At 42.5% G+C, this 21282-nt stretch overlaps 1 protein-coding gene across 4 annotated transcripts in view; it reads left to right on the forward strand.

The window, feature by feature from the left end:
* The first annotated feature begins 488 nt into the window (after positions 1–488).
* POLR3A (RNA polymerase III subunit A) overlaps positions 489–21282 on the forward strand; it is a 52882-nt gene continuing 32088 nt past the window's right edge. Inside the window, exons 1-15 of one of the 4 annotated variants that reach the window (XM_036828762.1) lie at positions 489–691; positions 3712–3847; positions 4115–4252; positions 5971–6142; positions 6277–6431; positions 11104–11343; positions 11469–11631; positions 11808–11944; positions 13077–13180; positions 14000–14141; positions 16597–16737; positions 17577–17646; positions 18046–18173; positions 18375–18513; positions 20081–20245. In XM_036828762.1, the coding sequence (XP_036684657.1) occupies positions 648–691; positions 3712–3847; positions 4115–4252; positions 5971–6142; positions 6277–6431; positions 11104–11343; positions 11469–11631; positions 11808–11944; positions 13077–13180; positions 14000–14141; positions 16597–16737; positions 17577–17646; positions 18046–18173; positions 18375–18513; positions 20081–20245 (2074 nt within the window). In that variant the 5' untranslated portion in view covers positions 489–647. Of the gene's footprint in view, positions 692–1266; positions 1338–3483; positions 3622–3711; positions 3848–4114; positions 4253–5970; positions 6143–6276; positions 6432–11103; positions 11344–11468; positions 11632–11807; positions 11945–13076; positions 13181–13999; positions 14142–16596; positions 16738–17576; positions 17647–18045; positions 18174–18374; positions 18514–20080; positions 20246–21282 lie in introns of those variants that run through there. The other 3 variants (XM_036828759.1, XM_036828763.1, XM_036828761.1) reach the window with 3 other exon arrangements.

A 21282-nucleotide genomic window follows, 5' to 3' on the forward strand; every position in this document is an offset into this window, starting at 1 on the left:
TTTCACACTAAACTCACAGATTTTCATCTTCTGTTTTTGTAATCAATAATATAAGTTTGATTCTTCTTCTTTTTCAAAATAACTTTGTGAACTGGAGGTGCATGCATGGCTGTGTTTTCTGCCCTGTTTACTTCCTTTGTTGATAATCTAGATGAAGTCCTCTGTTCCTTGGGCAGGTTCATTTTAGCCTCCACCTTTCCTTAAATAATTAGAGGCTCTTAATTAAGATGGTATTGATGTTGGTAAGGCGATTTTCCATTGTATGCAATTTTTGGCTCTCTGGTTTTCTAAAAGTTTTGAGGCAGGGTGTTGTAGTTTCTTTGCAGGTGTTAGGTGACAAGAAGAAATGGACCGGAAACGGGACTTTGAAAATACCATGCAGGTTTCGGTACAGTTTCAAGGAGGTGCCGCCAGATGGCAGTGTAGAAAGAAGGCGAAAAGCGGCGTGTTCGAAGCCTCTCTTAACTTCGGCGCCGGCGAGTAGCGGAAGTGGAGGCGGGCACGTGGGGCGAGCTACGGTGGCCGAAAAAATGCTGGGGATGTGTTAGCAACCAGTCAAAAATTAGTCCCGGGGGGTGGTGCGGAGAGCGTCGTATTTCTAGTCTAGCTCCGCGAGTCTCGAGGAGGGAGCCCCGGCAGCCGTCACCATGGTGAAGGAGCAGTTTCGGGAGACGGATGTGGCCAAGAAAATGTAAGATGGAGCAAAACTCCCCAAAGGGCAGAGAAATTAGGGGCAGAGGCGTCCGAGGTTAGGGAAGGGTCAGAGGTGAGGTCGGTTGGAAGGGAAGGGCCAGGAATCAGTGGGAGGTGTGGGCACAGTTCAGGAGTATCAGGTTAGATTAATGGATATTGATCGGGCAGAGGGCTTTCAGGACCTGGGGAACCCAGGCCACGGGTGGTTCCTTGGGCGGAGAAGCGGGGATGTGGTGGGAACCTGGGGGATGTGGTGGAAACTTTGGCGATCCGTGCACCATGGGCCGAAGCTCCAGTTCTACTGAGGTGAGACGATGACCCCTTTCAGCGAATCTTTGGTCATTGCAGTGAATGGGAGCAACCTGGGGCGGGGACTCATTTTGCTGCACAGCACATGACACGGAGGTAGTATTTGCTGACCAAAAGAATGGAGTTGCCAGCTAGAAAGCTGTATCACAGGCAGATGGATAGCAGTCTCAGAAATGAGGCTGTTATTCTGGACCTTCTTCAGAGCTAATTTAGTAGGCCACAGCCTCCCCTTAGACCTTCCAGTAGAGAAACAAATCAATCATTCTTGCAGTAGATGCTTAGTGAGGAAGGTACTGTGTGCTGAGCCCGATGATAGACGTGAAAATATGACATGAGTAAGACCTTACTGCCTAGTCTAGCTGGAGAAGGTAGACAAGTCAACGTTGGATAGGACAAGTGCGAGGACAAGGGTAGGCATAGGGGGTTCTGACAGCACAGGTGGGCAAGGGGTTCAGGCAGAACAGCCTTCTTCCAGGAGCTTACAGGAGGGAGAAAGTATAGTGATGAGAAGGAAGCAGATTTGAAGCTTTGTTCCAGAGCCATCTTGCAGGCAGTGAGGAATCTTTTTTTTTTCTTTAATTGAGGTATAGTTGATTTACAATGTTGTGTTAGTTTCAGGTGTACAGCACCGTGATTCAATTTTATATATATATATATATATATATATATATATATATTCTTTTTTAGATTCTTTTCTCTTATTGGCTATTACAAAATGTTGAGTATAGTTCCCTGTGCTATACAGTAGGTTCTTGTTGGTTATCTATTTTATATATAGTATGTGTATACTTTAATCTCAAACTCCTAATTTATCCCTCCTCCCCCCACCTTTCCCTTTGGGAACCATAAGTTTGTTTTCCATGTCTGTGGGTCTATTTCTGTTTTGTTTTTTTAATAAATTTATTTATTTATTTATTTTTGGCTGCATTGGGTCTTTGTTGCTGCACACGGGCTTTCTCTAGTTACGTTCAGCAGGGGCTTCTCTTCGTTGTGGTGTGTGGGCTTCTCATTGCTGTGGCTTCTCTTGTTGCGGAGCACGGGCTCGAGGCGCACAAGCTTCAGTGGTTGCAGCACGTGGGCTCAGTAGTTGTGGCTCATGGGCTCTAGAGCGCAGGCTCAGTTGCTGTGGCTCAGGGGCTCTAGGCGCGCAGGCTTCAGTAGTTGTGGCTCGCGGGCTCTAGAGCACAGGCTCAGTAGTTGTGGCGCACGGGCTTAGTTGCTCTGCGGCATGTGGGATCTTCTGAGACCAGGGCTTGAACCCGTGTCCCCTGCATTGGCAGGCAGATTCTTAACCAATGCACCACCAGGGAAGTCCTATTTCTATTTGGTAAATAAGTTTATTTGTATCTTTTTTTCCCCCACATATAAGCAATATCATGTGATATTTGTCTTTCTCTGTCTGGCTTACTTCAGTTAGGATAATCTCTAGATCCATCCGTGTTGCTGCAAATGGCATTATTTCTTTCTTTTTTATGGCTAATATTTCACTGTGTGTGTGGGTGGGTGGGTGTGTATGTGTGTGTATATATATATATAGATATAGATATAGATATAGATATAAATATAGATATATGTATGCATATATCTATATATATCTACAGCACATCTTTATCCATTCATCTGTTGATGGACATTTAGGTTGCTTCTATGTCTTGGCTATTGTAAGTAGTGCTGCAGTGAACATTGGGGTGCATGTAGCTTTTCAAATTATAGTTTTCTCCGGATATATGCCCAGGAGTGGGATGGCAGGATCATATGTAGCTCTATTTTTAGTTTTTTAAGGAACCTCCATACTGTTCTCTATAGTGGCTGTACCAATTTACATTCCCACCAACGGTGTAGGAGGGTTCCTTTTTCTCCACACCCTCTCCGGCATTTATTATTTGTAGACTTTTTGATGATGGCCATTCTCTCAGTTTGAGGGGTGTGAAATTGACAGGATTGGTAGGGATGGGTAGGGAGAAATGAGATTGACGCACAGAATTTCTTGCTTGGGCAATCTTACAGCTGGCTCCCTTTTATTCAGATTTTAGCAGGAATGTCAACTTTCCAGACTTTCTGACCACACGACATAGTCTCCTCAGACTCTCCTCTACCGCTTCACGTCATTTTCCTTCCCTGCGTCTATTCACTTTTGTGTATCTATTTGTTTATTCTCTGTCTTACCCTCCCTGAAATTGAGCCCCATGTTGGCAGGGAATTCCCTGTCTTATCTAATCTGTATCCTCAACCCCTCAGGATGGTGCCTGGCACATCATACGTAAACCCCCAGTTTTTTTGGAAAATGAACAAGGAACAGATTTGGGAGAGAAAGTTCTGGGCTTTGTTGTAGATGTGCTGAGTTTGAGGTGCCTGTTAACTGTCCAGAAGAAGTATCTGTATGGTCTCCAGCTGAGCAGAGGTAGCTGGCCTGCAGATAGAGATTAGACAGACACCACTCAGAAAGAACGTGTAGAATGATAAAAGTTTGAGGGTTGTAACCCTAGGTAGGGGGAGATGCCGATATTTAAGAGAAGGCGGTAGAAGAGACCACAAAAGAAACTGAAGAGGGAACGAGTCGGCAGGATGAGGTGACATTTAATCATGAGAGAGCAGAGCCTATATGAGGGAGTGGGAAGGGTAAGGTTGCTTCTGGTGGGTCATATGCATACATGCTATTTTTGGAAAGTGGTTCTGATGTAACTGTTCCCCTGTCTCTTTCCATTGCAGAAGCCACATCTGTTTTGGAATGAAGTCAGCTGAGGAGATGCGCCAGCAGGCTCACATCCAGGTTGTGAGCAAGAACCTGTATAGCCAGGACAACAACCATGCCCCGCTGCTGTACGGGGTGCTGGACCACAGGATGGTAAGACCCCTGCCCTTCCCGGTTCCATGTGTTTTGACTTGCTGATGAAACTGGTGACTTACCAAAGAGGAAGAAGCAAGGGCTTCCTTCCACCTCCCCCATTCCCCTGCGCCTCTCAGGGACTCCAGCCTCCTTTGGTCAGGCGGATGTGAATACCCTGCAGTTTCCCAGGTGATTCTGACTCTGAGTCCCCTGGTCACCTGTGAGGACTGGTCCCACTTTCCTGTCCACTGGTCTCCATTGATCATGGTGTGCTTTTATCCACAGGGTACGAGTGAGAAGGACCGTCCTTGTGAAACCTGTGGGAAGAACTTGGCTGACTGTCTGGGCCACTACGGGTACATTGACTTGGAATTGCCATGTTTTCATGTGGGGTACTTCCGAGCAGTCATAGGCATCTTACAGGTAAGCATGTATGTGTTCATCTCCAAGGTATAAACCTGGGAGTTATTGATCTAGGGATATTGGAGTGAGCTTGGGAATGATGAGTGGTGGGAGATACATGTAGGGAACATTTTTATACTAAACACATAATATTTCATCTTGCAATAAGTTAAATTGCTTAAAGATTCTTTTTCTTTGGTTTTCCTTGAGTAGGTGGTAGATGTACATTGTAAAAGATATTAGTAATTCAAGCAGTACAGAACAGCACAAAAAAGAAAAAAAAGTTAACAAAAACGCCACCAGCTGGCTATGACTATGGCCAGCATTCTGGTGAACATGAGCTGCCTTTGCGTGTCTTCATGTAGATCTGTACATTGTAGTTAAGTGTCCTGGGCAAGGGGTGATGGTAGCTTTTTTTAAAAAAGAAGAGACTTAGAAAAAAATCTATTACTGGCCAAAGCTCAAGAGATCATATCAAAAAAGTTTGTTTTAAAGGAATTGAAAGTTCCCAGGTTCCACAAGTTCTAAGATGTTCTACTCATGGTTCCCCAGGACCAGAAGGCAACCATATTTCAGATGTACCACTTCTAGATAGTCCCAATCCCTGGCTATGTTCTTCATTGCCTGCTCCTTCCGTGGTGGCCCCAGTCACTTTTGCATCTATTGTAGAAGAAGAACTACAGCAGGAAGCAGCTCTTATCAGAAGTCGAAAAAAACTAGTGGCTTTGGTTCAGACTGAGGAGCGTGCACTACAAGATTTATTAGCTTTCTGTGAAGCATTTGGCAACCCTGATGAGTTTGTCATTGTTGAAAGGACACACAGGGACCACTGGCAGTACCTATGTGCAATAAACACGGATGCTAGTTCACCATGGAGTTGAGATAACAATTTTCATAAGTTGTGATTGTTATAAGTAAATGCTATGGGAAAAGAGTTCTTACAAATTTGGTAACAGATCATTCTAGATAGAATAAGAAAGGATTTAATTTCTTTCCTGAATTTTAAGCATATACTGTTTGTATGATTAAAAAGAAATTCCTCAGAATTGTGATTTTAGTAAGCTTTTATGTAAAAATGTGTGAGAGGAAAAACTTATTAGGTTAGGTTTAAATAAAACTATTTCTTCTGAATAGTCTTAAAAGGAAAACATGAGTGATTGAAGTGTAAAATTTAAGAGAAATGCATTAAAAATAACTTTCCATTTGAGAATTTGGGATAAATAATTTAGAAGATTTTTGCCAAATATCTTTTTTTTTTTTTAGTGTGACATTGATGAGCTTAAAGTAGGAGCATCGGCCATTACTTTTGATCCATTAATGGCCAAAGTTTTGTGTTTGTATAGTAGTTATGCCTCCATCTTGTGTCTTTTTTCATCAGGCTTTGAACGTTCTGGCCTGATTCTTAAAGCTTGAGCTGCTTGAATGCCATATTATTTCGGTTTGGACAGCAAATTCTCCATTTTGCACTGAACTGTGGAGTATAGTGGAAAGGAAATAAGAATACTATTCTGAGCAGCTTAGTCTAAGATAATAGTTCCTTATAAGACTTGGAGTCATTGTGGGGATTGTTTTTGGATGGGGAGAGGAGACCTTATAAAAGCCTTATTGTGAGAGAATCCATTTCTGAAAGTGTTAAAATTTTCTAAGATAAATGCTAAATTATAAAAAAAAAATAAGAAAAAGAAAAGACTTTGTCATCCTCTCTTATCCTTTTACCTGTTTTGTTTAATTTTTAAAAGATGATCTGTAAAACCTGCTGCCACATCATGCTGTCCCAGGAGGAGAAGAAGCAGTTTCTGGATTATCTAAAGAGGCCCGGCCTGACTTACCTCCAGAAGCGAGGGCTGAAGAAGAAAATCTCTGATAAATGCCGGAAGAAGAACACGTGCCATCATTGTGGCGCCTTTAATGGTGAGTGGAATGCACCTCTCACCTTTCATCGTGGTGGCAGTTTCTGTAACTGCATTTCCTAGACCGCAACCTCAGGCCAGCCTAACCAAGAACCTGATTTTTCCAACCGTGGTAAAATAAGTTAACTCTTACAGGTACTGTAAAGAAATGTGGGTTACTGAAGATAATCCATGAGAAATACAAGACCAACAAGAAAGTGGTGGATCCTATCGTGTCAAATTTCCTTCAGTCCTTCGAAACTGCCATCGAGCATAACAAAGAAGTAGAGCCTCTGCTGGGGAGGGCACAGGTGAGCCTGGAACGCAAGCCTGCCTCTCTGTGCATTGAATGTACTCTCCCTCCCCCTCTGGGTACACAGCTTCCTCCAGAATGAGAGGTCCCCTGGAGCTGGATCTCCGGGAGTACTCCACATGACAGACGTTCATCTGGCACTGAGTTCAATGTGCACCAGCCTCATAATTAACACGTTTTTAATTGTACAGGTAACACGCGTTACATTTTCATTGTAGGAGATTGTTAAATTATAGCTGTGTAGGGCATACACCGAACGATCGTGTTTCTCACGTGCATAATGACATAGAAGAATTTGTAGGTACTTTACCTGGCACAAACTTAATTAGTAGAATTTTTTGAAGTGTCTTGTTCTGAATTTGATTAGCACTTAAGTCACTTGGTACCTTCTGGAATTGATAGTATACCAAACTAAGAAATTAGTTGAGTGGCTGCTGAGTACCAAACTGTCAGACCTGCGGGGAAGCGTCAGGAACTGCAAGGCAGTGGGTCTGTGCTCAGGGATCCCATGGTTTAGATGTGTCGTAGGTCACTAATCTGTGAAAACATAGCCAATACCATGGGGCACAGTGAATGTCACAGGAATGGCAAGGACAGTGAGTTCAGTGGGAAATCAGGAGGAATATGTCACTTTGGACTTGGCTGGGGAGGACTGTGAAGAAAGGTGTGGTTTGTTCTGGTCCTTAAACTTGAGTAGGGTTTAGAGAGTCAAGGGCAACGAGCTCAGCACGTCCAGGTGGCAGTGTTCAGGCTCGTTCTGAAGCTGAGGTTCTGTTGGAAAGTCCTGACGGCGCTAATAAAAGCACCTTGCAGGTAGTGACTGCTTTTGCCTTCCAACACCGTTCCAAGTTCTTTCTGTGGATTGCCTTGTATTTAATCCTCACAGCAACCGTGCAGCAGCATCGCCCAAGATAACAGTGAGCAGTGGAGGGAGAGTCCTAGCCAAGGCCCTCGGAGCATAGCCTGTGCTGTAGGAGGGACGAACAGCTGAGTCTGCTTTCCAGAGGGCATCCCACTCTGGGGAATGTGGAGCCATTGAGGTTTTGAGCAGGGAAGGGACATGAATAAATAACGAATTTTTAGAAGAGCCTGACTGCTCATCAGAAGACACCATTACAAAAATGAAAAAGCAGGCCACAGAGTGGGAGCAAATAGTCACACTTCATTTGTCTGATAAAGGACTCTCATGTCCAGAATATAGGACACAGTTCTTATAAATCAGTAAGGGGGGGAACCGGAATTTTTTTTTTTAATTTAATTTAATTTATTTTTGGCTGCACCACGCGACATACAGGATCTTAGTTCCCCGACCAGGGATCAATCCCGTTCCCCCTGCAGTGGAAGGGCGGAATCTTAACCACTGGACCGCCAGGGAAGTCCCAGAAAACCCCGATTTTTGAAAGCAGAAGCAAGACTTGAATTGGCACTTCACAAAAGGTTATATTCAAATGGCCAATCAATGGATGAAAAGTTGCTCAATGTTATCAGTCATCAGGGAAATACTAATTAAAACTACACACACACATACCCTCTCAGAAAAATTAAAATGTAAAACAACTGAAAACCGAATGCTGGCAAGGATCTGAAGCAGCTGGCCCTCCTGCATTGATGGTGGCCGTGTGAAACATTTCCACCACTCCAAACAACAGTTTGGCAGTTTCTTATAAAATAAGACCCACACTCACCCTGTGATCCAGGTGCTTTACTCTTAGGTGTATACCCAAGAGAGATGAGTGCATATGTCCACAGAAATATTTGTACAAGTATGTTCATTGCAGCTTTATTAATAAAAGCCAGAATTAGAAACAGCCCCGATGCCTGTCAACAAGAGAATGTAGAAATTGTCACAGATCTACACAATGGGATAGTATCCCGAAATGAAAGAAAGGAGCTGACACACACAGCCTGGCTGAATCTCAGGATCCTGCTGAGAGGAGGCAGCTTTATACAAGAGAGTACAAAGCATATGATTGCATTTAGATCAAGTCCAAGAACAGGCAAGACTGATCTGGGGTGAGGGCTTAGTACTGACTGGGAAAGGGGGTATCAGGGTATTTTCTGGAGAGAGGGACATATTCTTTATTTGATTTGAATGGTGGTATATGTGTACCAGTGTATACATGTAAAAATTTATCAGTCTCTTTAAGATTTGTGCAGTTTTCTATATTTAAATTATGCCTTGATTTGGGGGATGGGGATGCAAAAAGAAAACAGATCCTGAACCTGGGTAGTGATAGTGGAGCCAGGGGCAGAGTCATCGTATGCAGTCAGAATGGACAGGAATTGATGACCAGCCACTGTAGCGCTGGGTGTGAGAGGGCGGTCAGAGGCGAGCGGGTGCCTGTGCGCAAGCATCTGGAAGCATGGTAGTTCTCCTGGAAATAGGGGAGGGCATCAGCAGTGCGTTCCAGTGGAGATGTCTTCAAGGCAGTTAGAACTAAGCTCCTGCGGAGGAAGTGAAGGTGCAGGCTGAGAAAGTTGATCTTGTCCTTTTACTGCCATGAGTGTAGGAGAATTCTACCCTCCAGGCTGATGGCTGTGTAGAAAGCAGTCAGAAGCCTGGCTGTCAGCCTTGTCAGTGAGCCTGAGGGGTACCCCAGCTCTCTTGGGTGTGGCCTTACTTGCAGCCTCCCCTGCTGCTCCAAGATCAACCTACCTGACATCCACTACCACTTTCCCCTGCCAGCTCTCTGGCTGGACCCCTGTGGCCACCGTCCTTACTTGCTGAGGACCGCTTCTCTGCTCCACACACTCTGCAATAGAATTCTCTTCTGGGGCCTGGAAGGCATCTTGTTTGGAAAAGTCTCCAAGTGACTAGGCCTAAATGACTGGGCCCAGGCGGTGACCCCCTCCCACTTAGGAGTCACTTGTCTAGTGCGTCTAGCTCGCCTCTCAGGGTGTCCCCCACTGCCACCATCTCCTTGTCCACCCCAGCCCACCTGACCCAGGTGACACCCTAGACGTGGTTTAGGGTGGTGGTTAAGAGCTTTGGCTTTGGGGTCAGACAGACCTGAGATTAGAGCCCAGCTCTGCCGCTTATTTATTCTGTGACCTTAGACACGTGACCCAACCTGGACTTGACAAAAACTCTGGACTCTATCCCCAGAAGACTAACATATATCCATTCCCAATTTTAATACAAATCCAGGGGGTGGTGGACCTGCAGATAAGAGTCTCTCCATAGATGGCATCATCCCTGCAGACTGAGTGTTAGGCTGCCCTGGCTGACGTCCTTCTAGCCGTGTCGTCTCACCACCACCCGAGGCAGCCACGCTGCGTTGCTAGAGAACTCAAGCTGTTAGGGTATTCCGCCATGTACAAAGCTGAGCCCTGCTCTACTGTCCATCAGTCCCTGACTGATGTTTCCTGGCACGTAACAATAAGTCAGCAGCCTCTTCCACGTGCCTCTTGGGATGCAGTTGTTCTATCAGTCTTGAGTAACTGCTCTTGCTGAGAACTGGTTTCCAGGCTCTTGCCAGTCCTCCTGCCTTCCTTGCCCTCCTGGACGGCCTTCAGCTCCATGATGTTCTCATCTAGGACTGACTGTGGTACTGCAGGTGACATCTGGCCTTCATGCCGTTCTAGAATTCTATTAGTTTTAGACTTCCTCCCTGATTGCTTCTGGTGGCAGCAAGGTGCCCATCGCTGGGAGACAGGGGTGCTGAGGAGGGGCATTCTTCTCTGGACAGGGACCCAGAACGGAAAACCTCTAGAGGGATTCCTAGAAGAACCCAGCTGCACTGCCATCTCCTCCAGGGCGGGACCACAGAAACTTTTCATTGGCAGTGTTCTAAGAGCAGTAGCTGGCTGTTCAAACGTTTCTTTCTTAACTTTGTTCCCCTTCTCATTAAGTTATTGCATAGCAAATGCTGCTTATAACATATAGTCTCAGTCACAATCTTTGATCCCAAGAAAATTTAATAACCAGCAACGACACAATCTGACCATTCTTAGCTGTGATGTTTGAATATCTATGATAATTTACATAGTTCTTATGAGTAAGTTGTTAGAGCCTAGCACTTCTATTAAGTGAAGTTAATACAAAGACAATATAAGTTCACTACAGAAAGTTTAAATGTAAAAAAAGAAGCAAAAAGATGATAATTCCACTCATCTAAAGACAGCCCTGTCCACACCTTGGTAAACTCTTCCATTTCCTCTTTTCTGTATAGATGTACATTTTCCCCAAAATTAGATCACATCGTAAACATACTTATCTCATTTACCAATATTTTGTGAACACCTTTCGTGGCAGTAACCACATTTCCGTAGCTTCTTTTCTGTTTGTTTTTAATAGCTTCATAGTTTTCCATGTATGGATGTACCATGATTTTATTGACTCAGTCACCTGTCAGGCTGTTTCCAGCTTTTCACCATTAAGAACAGCTTTAGTGAACATCCTTGTAGCTGAATCTTTGTGTTAATTTCTAAAATCATACCCTTTGGAATAATTACGAGGAGTGGAATTGTTGGCTTAAATTATTGGAATAAAAGGCATGAACATTTTTAGGGCCCTTGCAACGTAGCATGTTATCAGAAGTCTCTGTCATCACTTGTGCGTATTATCAGTTAAGTGGCAGATAGGTTAGAGAACATGCAGAAGTAAACCTTTGCCTAAGCTGTGGAAAACTAACGTGTATCTCCACTCCTTCCTTCCCTCCTTTCCATAGGAAAACTTGAATCCCTTAGTAGTTCTGAATTTATTTAAACGAATCCCAGCTGAAGATGTCCCTCTACTTCTGATGAATCCAGAAGCTGGAAAGCCCTCCGATTTGATTCTCACACGACTTTTAGTGCCCCCTCTGTGTATTAGACCCTCTGTCGTGAGCGATTTGAAGTCTGGCACCAATGAAGATGATCTGACGATGAAATTGACAGAAATCATTTTCCTAAATGATGTCATTAAAAAGGTGAGTGCTTCCCATTAGCATTTCTAAGCCCCAACTTCTGGAATATATTTATGAAAACAGAAGTGTCTGATGGAGAAAGTCAAATAGACCAGGCTTGTTTCTGTTTATCCTCTGCTTATTCTTAGCATCGGATATCAGGAGCTAAGACCCAGATGATCATGGAAGACTGGGATTTCCTGCAGCTGCAGTGTGCCCTCTACATTAACAGCGAGCTCTCAGGCATTCCCCTCAACATGGCGCCCAAGAAATGGACCAGAGGGTTCGTCCAGCGCCTGAAGGGAAAACAGGGTACGTGTCCAAAGATGTGTGCAGGAGACGGTTTACTGCCTTTGTTTCATTTTGGGGAACGTATGTCCACCTTATCTGGTTGGAGGTCACAGACTCTCCTTGGGCCTTCTGGTCACATTGTCCCCAACAGCACACGTTGTAGCTTGGAGGCCTGTGATATATTGTTATTTGTTTAGGTCGATTTAGAGGCAATCTCTCAGGAAAGAGAGTGGATTTTTCCGGCAGAACAGTCATCTCACCTGACCCCAACCTCCGAATTGATGAAGTAGCTGTGCCAGTTCACGTGGCCAAAATTCTAACTTTTCCTGAGAAGGTAAGTACATTGAGCTGCTCAATATTTTGTCCGAATCCAGTCTTTTGTGTCATGTTCTGAGATTCCAAACAACAGACAGTGGAAAATCCCCGGTAACCCTCCCAGCCCACAGTTTGGCATGTGTGTTTATCTTTCCAGTTTGCTTCATACGTATGTCACCATGTGTAATATCTACAACACGTACAGCCACAGCTGTGTTTGCCTTTATGTATATATACTCAGATATACATTGAACAGACAAGTCTGCAACTTTTTTTTTCCAAATAATATCATCTTTGACATCTGTCTGTGTTAGTTCATACCTCACGTGTTAAAGTAACTTATGATAAACACAACGCCCAGTTAATTTTCTTGGGATAAGTTATTATTTTTAAAACATTAGAATCAGTGAATCAAAGGCTTTGAATATTTTAAGGCTATTGATGCATAACCAGAAAGGCTGTACTGCTTTACACTCAATTCATATTCATCATGAGTGTAAACTGGTATCTACAGTATTTTTTTTTTAACCGAGGTGTAGATAATCGAAAGGCCTGATAACAGGAGGATATTGATTGGCCTTGACTTTGCCCTTGAGAGTCATAATTAGCCCAAACCACAGAGGCTTCTGGTTAAGCTTGTGTAGAAAGTGTCCTCGGTTGAGTTACTAATGATCCAGAGTTTCCTTCTCTGAAGTGGTGCCCCATGAGACTGTTGTCCAAGAGGCTACAGGACGTGGCAGTACAGACCAGGGCCTATGGTGCTGGTGTCACAACTTTTAAACCTTAGAAGCCCATGGAAAATCACTGCAGATGAAGTTGCCACCTGTTTTTAGGATTACAGAATGCTGGAAGGTCCCTATAGATCATTCCAGTCCACTCGTTGTACCACTAGGGAAACCAAAGGCCAGTAAAGGCCTTGGCCCTGTCACCCAGCAAGTGAGTGACCAAGTTCAGACTTGAACCTAGTGCCATCCCGTTGTTGTCCTTACACTCAAGACCCTGGCAGCAGGATGCCTGCAGGTGCCTCTCTTTCTCCTACGACAACATAAGGAAAGTAAAGACTGAGATCCAGTTCAGTATAGTGAGTATAGTGTACTAGCTTATAGAAACCTTAACAGTATCTCATTCTGCTTTATATTGTGGTCCTCCAGGTGAACAAGGCAAACATCAACTTTTTGAGGAAGCTGGTTCGAAATGGCCCTGAAGTTCACCCAGGAGCCAATTTCATTCAGCAGAGACACACGCAGATGAAAAGGTAATGCTTTCCCGATCTGGTTGGATGTAACTATCTTCTCGTGACCAAGTTTACTGTCACCATACTTAGCACAGAATGCACTCCAAAGTACAATTGTTGTGATATTGTAGCACGTGGAAAATATCTATTTAAATTGCAGTGAGCCTAGGTACATTGCTCGTTTGCTCTGCTTGGCTTGTTGAATGTACGAACAGTGTTCATTTATTCCATAGCATTTAATGTTATTGGATCTAGAAAGACAGAAGGCATTGGGATATGAAAGCGGATCATTTTCTGTTGTCACCTGGGCACTCTGGGGTTACCTCAGTGCGCTCATGACCCAGGAGACATGCCTTTTGCCAGTTCCGGCTTTTCACAGCGAGATGAGCTGATCACCAGTACCTTTTTATCTCATGAGATTCAAACATATCACCAGGGCCGTGTGGGAGAAGCTGGTTTATTACTCTATTTCTGTGATTCCAAGACATGCTTTTATCATATCTTGACATTTCTAAAATTAAGATAGATCTTACAAGCAGTTTGTTGTAGTTTAGGGAATTCCCTGCGGGTCCAGTGGTTAGGGCTCGGCGCTTTCACTACTGGGAGCCAGGGTTTGATCCCTGGTCAGGGAACTAAGATCCCACAAGCCATGCGGGTCAGCCAAAAAATAAAATAAAATAAAATTTTGTTGTTGTTGTTGTAGTTTAATTAATGGCGTATGGAGGCACCTTAAATACAATGAAATGTGATCATTTTAGAGACTGAATCCTGATATGAAGAGGGAGAAACTTGCTGAGGAAACTTTGTTCTCACAGATTATGTCTATTATTGTATGTTAAGGTTTTTGAAATACGGGAACAGAGAGAAGATGGCTCAGGAGCTCAAGTATGGGGACATTGTGGAGAGACACCTCATAGATGGAGACGTGGTTCTGTTCAATCGGCAGCCTTCGCTGCACAAATTGAGCATTATGGCACATCTGGTGAGCACGAGACTGGTTTTTATTTCTGTTGGGTGGAACTCTGCTGTGTGTGCCATGCTAAATTCCAGACTCTTAAAATTTAAATGGCCAGTAATCTCAAATTTTCATAACTTTCGGCTTTCCTCTTCTCTCATTTTTTAGTTTGAGTGAAACTCTTAAATTTCAAACTTCCCTTCAATGTTTTTAATATTTGTAACATACTGTTCATACAACAGTAAAACAGGAACTAATTGAAAATTAGTGTGAAAGTGACTACCGTGATTTCACTTGCAAACAACATATATACATACATGTGTGTGCACGAAGTTATGTAAAATAGATATGGCAGAAAATTGACCTGATTTAAAATAACATATTAACTAAGGAACTAAAATGTTTGCAGGATTTCTCTTTGCAATAGTCCTCCAACTAAGACCTTGAACCATATTTTATGGGGTGGTTTACTTTTTGCAACAGCAGCAGTTCCTTTTTTGGAGATTTAAAATGGAAACAAGATGCAACTTTAATTTGTTAAATATTCATAAATTCTCCCGTCTGCAAAGCCATTAAATCCCTGAACATTTGCAAACAGTGTTTAAACAGGCTCCTAAGGTAGTGTTTTTCTAGATTCCTTTTTTTAGTAGTTTGTGAAAACATTACATCAGTCTTTTTGCTCAGTGGTGGAAATACCAAAGATGCAGTTTATGATTATGGAATTATGATTATGGAGATCTAGGAGGCAAACAGAAGCCTTCCCTTTCTGGACACTTTTGCTTGGCTTTGGGGCATTTTAACATAGAAATATTTTTGTTTGAAAATTTTCAAATATATACAAAAATAGAAAGAGTACTATGATGAACTCACAGTCTCATCCTCTATAGTCAGTAATTTTCAAGATTTCGCCACACTAGTTTTCTCTCTCTTTTTTCTTTGTGAACCCAGATGCCATGTCTTTTTTCCATGTGTATTCAGTTTACTTCTGCAAGACACACGTAATTACAGTGCCAGTGTCACACCTCACAAAATGAAGTCATTCCTTGGTATTGTCTAGTACCCTGTCCGTAGTCAGATTTCCCCAAGTGTCTCAAAATCTTTTTGCAACTAGTTTGTTCAAATCAAGATGCAAAGTCTACACATTATGTTTAGTTGATACATGTCTGAAGCCTTTAATGATCTGGTAATGTCCCACCTCCTTCTTTTAATTTCAGTGTCATTGTTGAAAAAAACCAGGTCATTTGTCCTGAAGAATGTCGCATGTTTTCTGTTTGTCTGCTTGTGTGTGGTGTAAGGGTTCCTTCATGCTTCATTTTATACCTGTAAACTGGAAATTAGCTCTCAAAGGATGATCAGATTCAGGTTCAACTTTTTGGCCAAAATAACTCATAGGTGGTGCTGGCTACTTCCTCTTGCCATATTTCAGGAGGCACACGTTGTCTGGCTGGCCCACTTTAGTTATGCTGAGAAGGTTAGGGATTCAGATGCTTCAGCCTGGTGCCTTATTAGCCTTTTCTCTAATGATCTCTTCCATTTATGATCATTGCCTACATTATTTCATTGGGGTCACAAAATGGTGATTTTCTAATTTAACATTCCTTTCACATTTAATACCTACCACTCTTGTAATTAATAATTTTCCCTTGTTAATTAGGGCTATTTACTTACCCAAAAAATAGAATTCATAAAAGAAAGGAAGAATAAGCGTCTAATTCTTTTTCCTTTTTTGTCAGTTTAGGGCATAAAACTTTGGTGCTCAGTTTCTCCCAAGTAGGTTGGTTTGGGGTTTTTGTTTGTTTTGGCTTTCCCTTTTTTCAGTGTCATCATGAGTTTTTATTTAGTCAGTGTGTTTTGTTCAATTTCTGCCAGTAACCTTTTAATAGCAAATTGTGACATCATTGGCCAGTGGGGACCCCTTTCTCATGGCTTCTGTGTTGACGTTTGCCTCATAGTATTAAAGCAAATTCATTGTGTTGTTTTGATCTAATAAAGCTACTTGAATGAGACCACAAGTGACATGTTACTGGCCAGAACATACTAGAAATTTACTTCCTTAATGTAAAGTGTCCAGTTCTCCAGTAAGCCATTTTTTTTATGTTGAAACTAGGAAGCTTTTATTTTTATTTTTTTATTTTATTTGAATTTTATTTATTTTTTTATACAGCAGGTTCTTATTAGTTATCCATTTTATACGTATTAGTGTATACCTGTCAATCCCAATCTCCCAATTCATCACACCACCACCACCCACCCCCCAGCTTTCCCCCCTTGGTGTCCATACAGTGTCCATAAGTCAGAAAGAGAAAAACAAATATCGTATATTAACGCATATATGTGGAACCTAGAAAAATGGTACAGATGAACCGGTTTGCAAGGCAGAAATAGAGACACAGATGTAGAGAACAAACATATGGGCACCAAGAAGGTTTTAGATAAATGACTTAAGTCCTTCTCCTGGTTTGTTTTGTTTTGTATTCCACAGGCCAGGGTCAAACCCCACCGCACCTTCAGATTTAATGAGTGTGTCTGTACACCCTACAACGCAGATTTTGATGGTGATGAAATGAACCTTCATCTTCCTCAAACAGAAGAAGCTAAAGCAGAAGCCCTTGTTCTCATGGGGGTATGTAGGGTGGTGGAGCCCAGCTTCTGAGGAAAAGCGCCTTAAAAAGAGGGAAAGGGGAGCCTGTCCTGTTTGCAAACACCCTGCAGTATGTCAGGGAGTTAGTTTCTCTGATAGGTGGGGAGTTGAGCGGAGTGGGTGTCTTCTGACCTGTAATGTGGGTTCCTAGGAGAGTAGATATACTTGAGCGCCAGTTATGAAAGGGTAAGACAAGGGTATAGCAGAAACTTGACTGTTGGCTATCATGGTCAATTACACCTCAGTTAAAAGATTTGAGCAAATGCACTTTGATGCACAGAACCTTCTTTAAATTGGTTAATAATGCACTGAACAAGTAGCACCCATTTTTGCCACTGTAGGCACTCATTACATTTTAATTAAAATCCTGTTGTTCAAACTTAATGTGTGATGCAAGAGAAATTCGACAATTCTGCCATCATTGTAGAGAGTGTGGAATGGACTGACTTCAGAGATAACACAGTGCTACTCATCATTCATTCACAGAAGTAAATTTTCTTTGGAGGAGAGCATTTGTTAATTACAATAACATGTTATACCCAAAGTGTTCTTCATAGAAACTCAAAACTACTTCATGCAGTATTTGAGTGCAGGAACCTCTGAGGTCAGTCTCGCTGGTAATTTTTCTCTCCCCTTGACAGATTAAGGGATGGAAGTTAGTGACAAAGCTGCAGTTAAGGACCCTAGTTTCCAGTTCTCAGCCTCATCTTCCTGCTACTCTTCATTTATTCATAACAATTCAGAGTCTTTGTGGTGTAGGTCTTTGGGGCTGCATCATGCATCCAAGGATGGCTAACTTACTGTGTTCCTTTTTCCTTCAGACTAAAGCAAATCTTGTAACCCCAAGGAATGGAGAACCACTAATTGCTGCTATTCAGGATTTTCTGACAGGTGGGTTTGTGGAATTCACTTGAAAGGAGACTTTGGAACACGAGGATTCTCATTCACCGTGTTCATGTGTCCACTTGAAAAGCTGTTTAATTGCCTGTGTTTAATTCTGTTGTTTGGTTACTAAGTGTAATTGTGAACCTACTTGAGATATTTTGCATTGGTTGGTTATTTAGTGAACTCCTGCCATACACGAGACATTTTTATTTTCTAAGTGCTGGGGCTATGGCGGCGAGTAAAACAAAGTCGCTTTCCCTGTGGAGGCTGGATTCTAGTTGGAGGAGAAAGCCAAGAAGCAGCTGTGTTTTACTTTTACCTCACTCTTTTAGTAATAGTCCACGTTTATTTTAAAATTGAAACCTTGTGATTTTTCTCACAATTTCATTCCTTTTCTTTCCTCAGGTGCCTATCTCCTCACTCTTAAGGACACTTTCTTTGACCGAGCCAAGGCTTGCCAGATCATTGCTTCAATATTGGTGGGCAAGGATGAGAAAATTAAAGTTCGCCTCCCACCCCCTACAATATTAAAGGTTTGTGCGGGAGCTGTGTGTGTACGCACACAGGTGTGTGTGTGTGTGTGTGTGTGACTGTATGGACGCACCAGTGGCCTTAGTGTATGCACGCTGCTGCCCGGTTGGTGAGTGACCACTGTACCATCTTGCCTCATCTGCATGAAGGGTGGTTGAGACCAGGCTCAGCCCTCCGATGCTCTGGCTTCTTTCCTCCTTCAGCCTGTCACCCTGTGGACGGGAAAGCAGATCTTCAGCGTCATCCTCAGACCCAGCGATGACAACCCAGTGAGGGCCAACCTCCGAACCAAGGGCAAGCAGTACTGTGGCAAAGGAGAAGACCTCTGTGTCAATGACTCCTGTGAGTTAAAGCAATGGGGTGGGGCCGGGGGGTCAGGAAAGCAAGCGACCAACAGTTACCTTCGCTTAGCCAGCAAATCCCAAGTTTCTCTGTAGCCTTAGGCAGGAAGTTTGTTCTTCAGGGAGATGCAGGTGGTGTTTCTCTAAAAGGTAGAGATCTTGTAGACACATGACCAACCCAATGATTAGAGTGTTCGGCTGGTGTTTTGTCTCAGGTGAGACTCGTTTCTACCAATTAATGCAAATTCTTTTTTCTTCCTTTTTTTGTTGTTTTTTTTGGCCGTACAAAGGTCTCGTTATTTAAGGCATTTAATTTACTCTTTTATGTCCAAAAACATGTTCATTGTCTAAAAGTGTGACTAAAAAGTATAACTGAAGAGGCTAATTTTTTTAACCTGCCTCACCTGGTCAATGGATGTTTTGATAACATGAAGATCAGGTGTAACAGTGAGAGGATTTATTTATTTATTATTTATTTTTTAATATCTTTATTGGAGTATAATTGCTTTACAATGTGTTAGTTTCTACTGTACAACAAAGTGAATCAGCTGTATGTATACATATATCCCCATATCTCCTCCCTCTTGAGCCTCCCTCCCACCCTCCCTATCCCACCTCTCTAGGTCCTCACAAAACACCGAGCTGATCTCCCTGTGCTGTGCAACATCTTCCCGCTAGCTATCCATTTTACATTTGGTAGTGTATATATGTCAATGCTACTCTCACAGTGAGAGGATTTAAATGCGAGCCATCTGAGTCCCCTAGACTGATTCAGCCCAAAGTGTGGTCCACACACCAATGCCGTTCAGGCAGCATTTACTTTCTGGGTCCCAGGCTGCTAACAGGCAGTTCTCCAGCAGGCTGCTTTGAGTAGCACTGATTTAGAATGGGCTTTGCTAGCAAGGCCTAGTGACGAGAAGTGGATCTGCAGGGCTCTGTACTAAAGAACTGAACTGCAGAGTCTCTCTGAAGGTCAAGAGTTTTCTGCTGTCTCATGATGAAGAATAAATGTTTTGAAGAGCACTGATATTTTTCCCCAGGTTTATAACCATTCTTTTGAAAATATACTCTCTGGTCTTTAACGTATTTTGGCTTCTTGTTTTAGATTGTGTTTTGTTTGTTTCTAGATACAAATTTCATTTTGTTGTTTAGGCTTTTCATGATGGTGCCACTGTTAGTCTTCAGTGTCTTAGGTAAATAACAAAGTGCTTTATAAACAACACTTCGTTGTACATGATTGAATTGATGCTCAAAACATCCCCATGACATCAAGATGGCAAGAGCTTGATACTGTCATCCACAGTTCACAGATAAGGACAATGAGTGTCAACTAGTACCTTTCAGAGTTAGGGCTATAGGGTAACTAACTAGACCTTTCATGCTCTTCAAAAGTTCCTAGATTTCTCTTTTCTTCCCCCTTAAAAAAAAAAAATTTTTAAGAGCATGTCTATTTGTTCTGCTTTAACTTTTAATATGAGAACAAATTTTCTCAACTGCCTCAAATTCATTTTGGAATGAGGCAAAGTAATAAATAATTGTGTAAGTCCATAATCATTGTTTCCTTCCAGACGTCACTATCCAGAACAGCGAGCTGATGACTGGCAGCATGGACAAAGGAACGCTGGGATCAGGATCCAAGAACAATATTTTTTACATTTTGCTGCGAGACTGGGGGCAGAACGAAGCTGCCGATGCAATGTCACGGCTCGCCAGGCTGGCCCCCGTCTACCTGTGTGAGTATCTCAGCATCCTCGTTTTATTGCTAGTTATTGGTGTTTCAGGGGTTTCTTTTACTGTTTCATCCCCCTGCCCCACACACATACACACACACAAAGAAAAGGATATTTATTCCAGGCTAAACTATTTATGCTTTTCTTAATGAAATTAACTTGATACTGACTAGTTTGGCTGCAGATTTGAATTTGCTTTTCAGTTCTCTTCTCAAAAGCTACAGTAGCTCCCTAATGCCCATCAGGTAGGGCTGTTACATAAAGGGTCCTTCATGGGCTGCTTCCAAGGTACCTGTGCAAGACTGTCACCCTCTGGGTCTTCCACGGTTCAGCCCTACCGTGTTACTCAGTATTTCTCTACCATCCTTGCACTATTCTGTTACCTTTGCTTGCTCATGCTTTGAACATACCACAGGCCAGGAGATTTTTTGCATGCCCAAAAACATCTTTAGTCTACTTTTATACTTGACTCTTTGGCTGGGTGTAGAATTCTAGACTGAAGATTATTTTCCCTGAGAATTTTGAAGGGATTGCTCTACTCTGTTCTAGCTTTAACGGTTGCTGTAAAGTGTATTTCCGTTCTTATTCCCAAATTTTTGTATTTGAATTGTCTTTTTTTTTTTATTTGAAGCAATAGTGGACTTAAAACATTGTGCCAGTCTCTGCTGTACAGCACAGTGACTCAGTTCTACACATACATCTATTTTTTTAACATTCTTTTTCATTATGATTTATCACAGGATTTTAAATATAGTTCCCTGTGCTAGACACATTAGGACCTTGTTGTTTATCCTGAATTGTCTTTTTATTCTGGAAGCTTTGAGACTCCTCTTTGTTTCTGGCATTCTGAAAGTTCACAGTGACACAACCTTGCGATGGGTCTGTTGTCACTCATTGCGCTGAGCACTGTATAAGCTCTCTTAATCTGCAACATGTGTCCTTCAGTTCTGGTTATTTTCTTGCACTTTTTCTGATCATTTTCTCCCTTTTACTTTCTCTGTTCTTTCTTTTTTGAATTTCTGTTCATTGTCTAGTAGAGT

This window comes from Balaenoptera musculus, chromosome 16 (assembly GCF_009873245.2).
Source record: "Balaenoptera musculus isolate JJ_BM4_2016_0621 chromosome 16, mBalMus1.pri.v3, whole genome shotgun sequence".
NCBI lineage: Eukaryota > Metazoa > Chordata > Mammalia > Artiodactyla > Balaenopteridae > Balaenoptera > Balaenoptera musculus.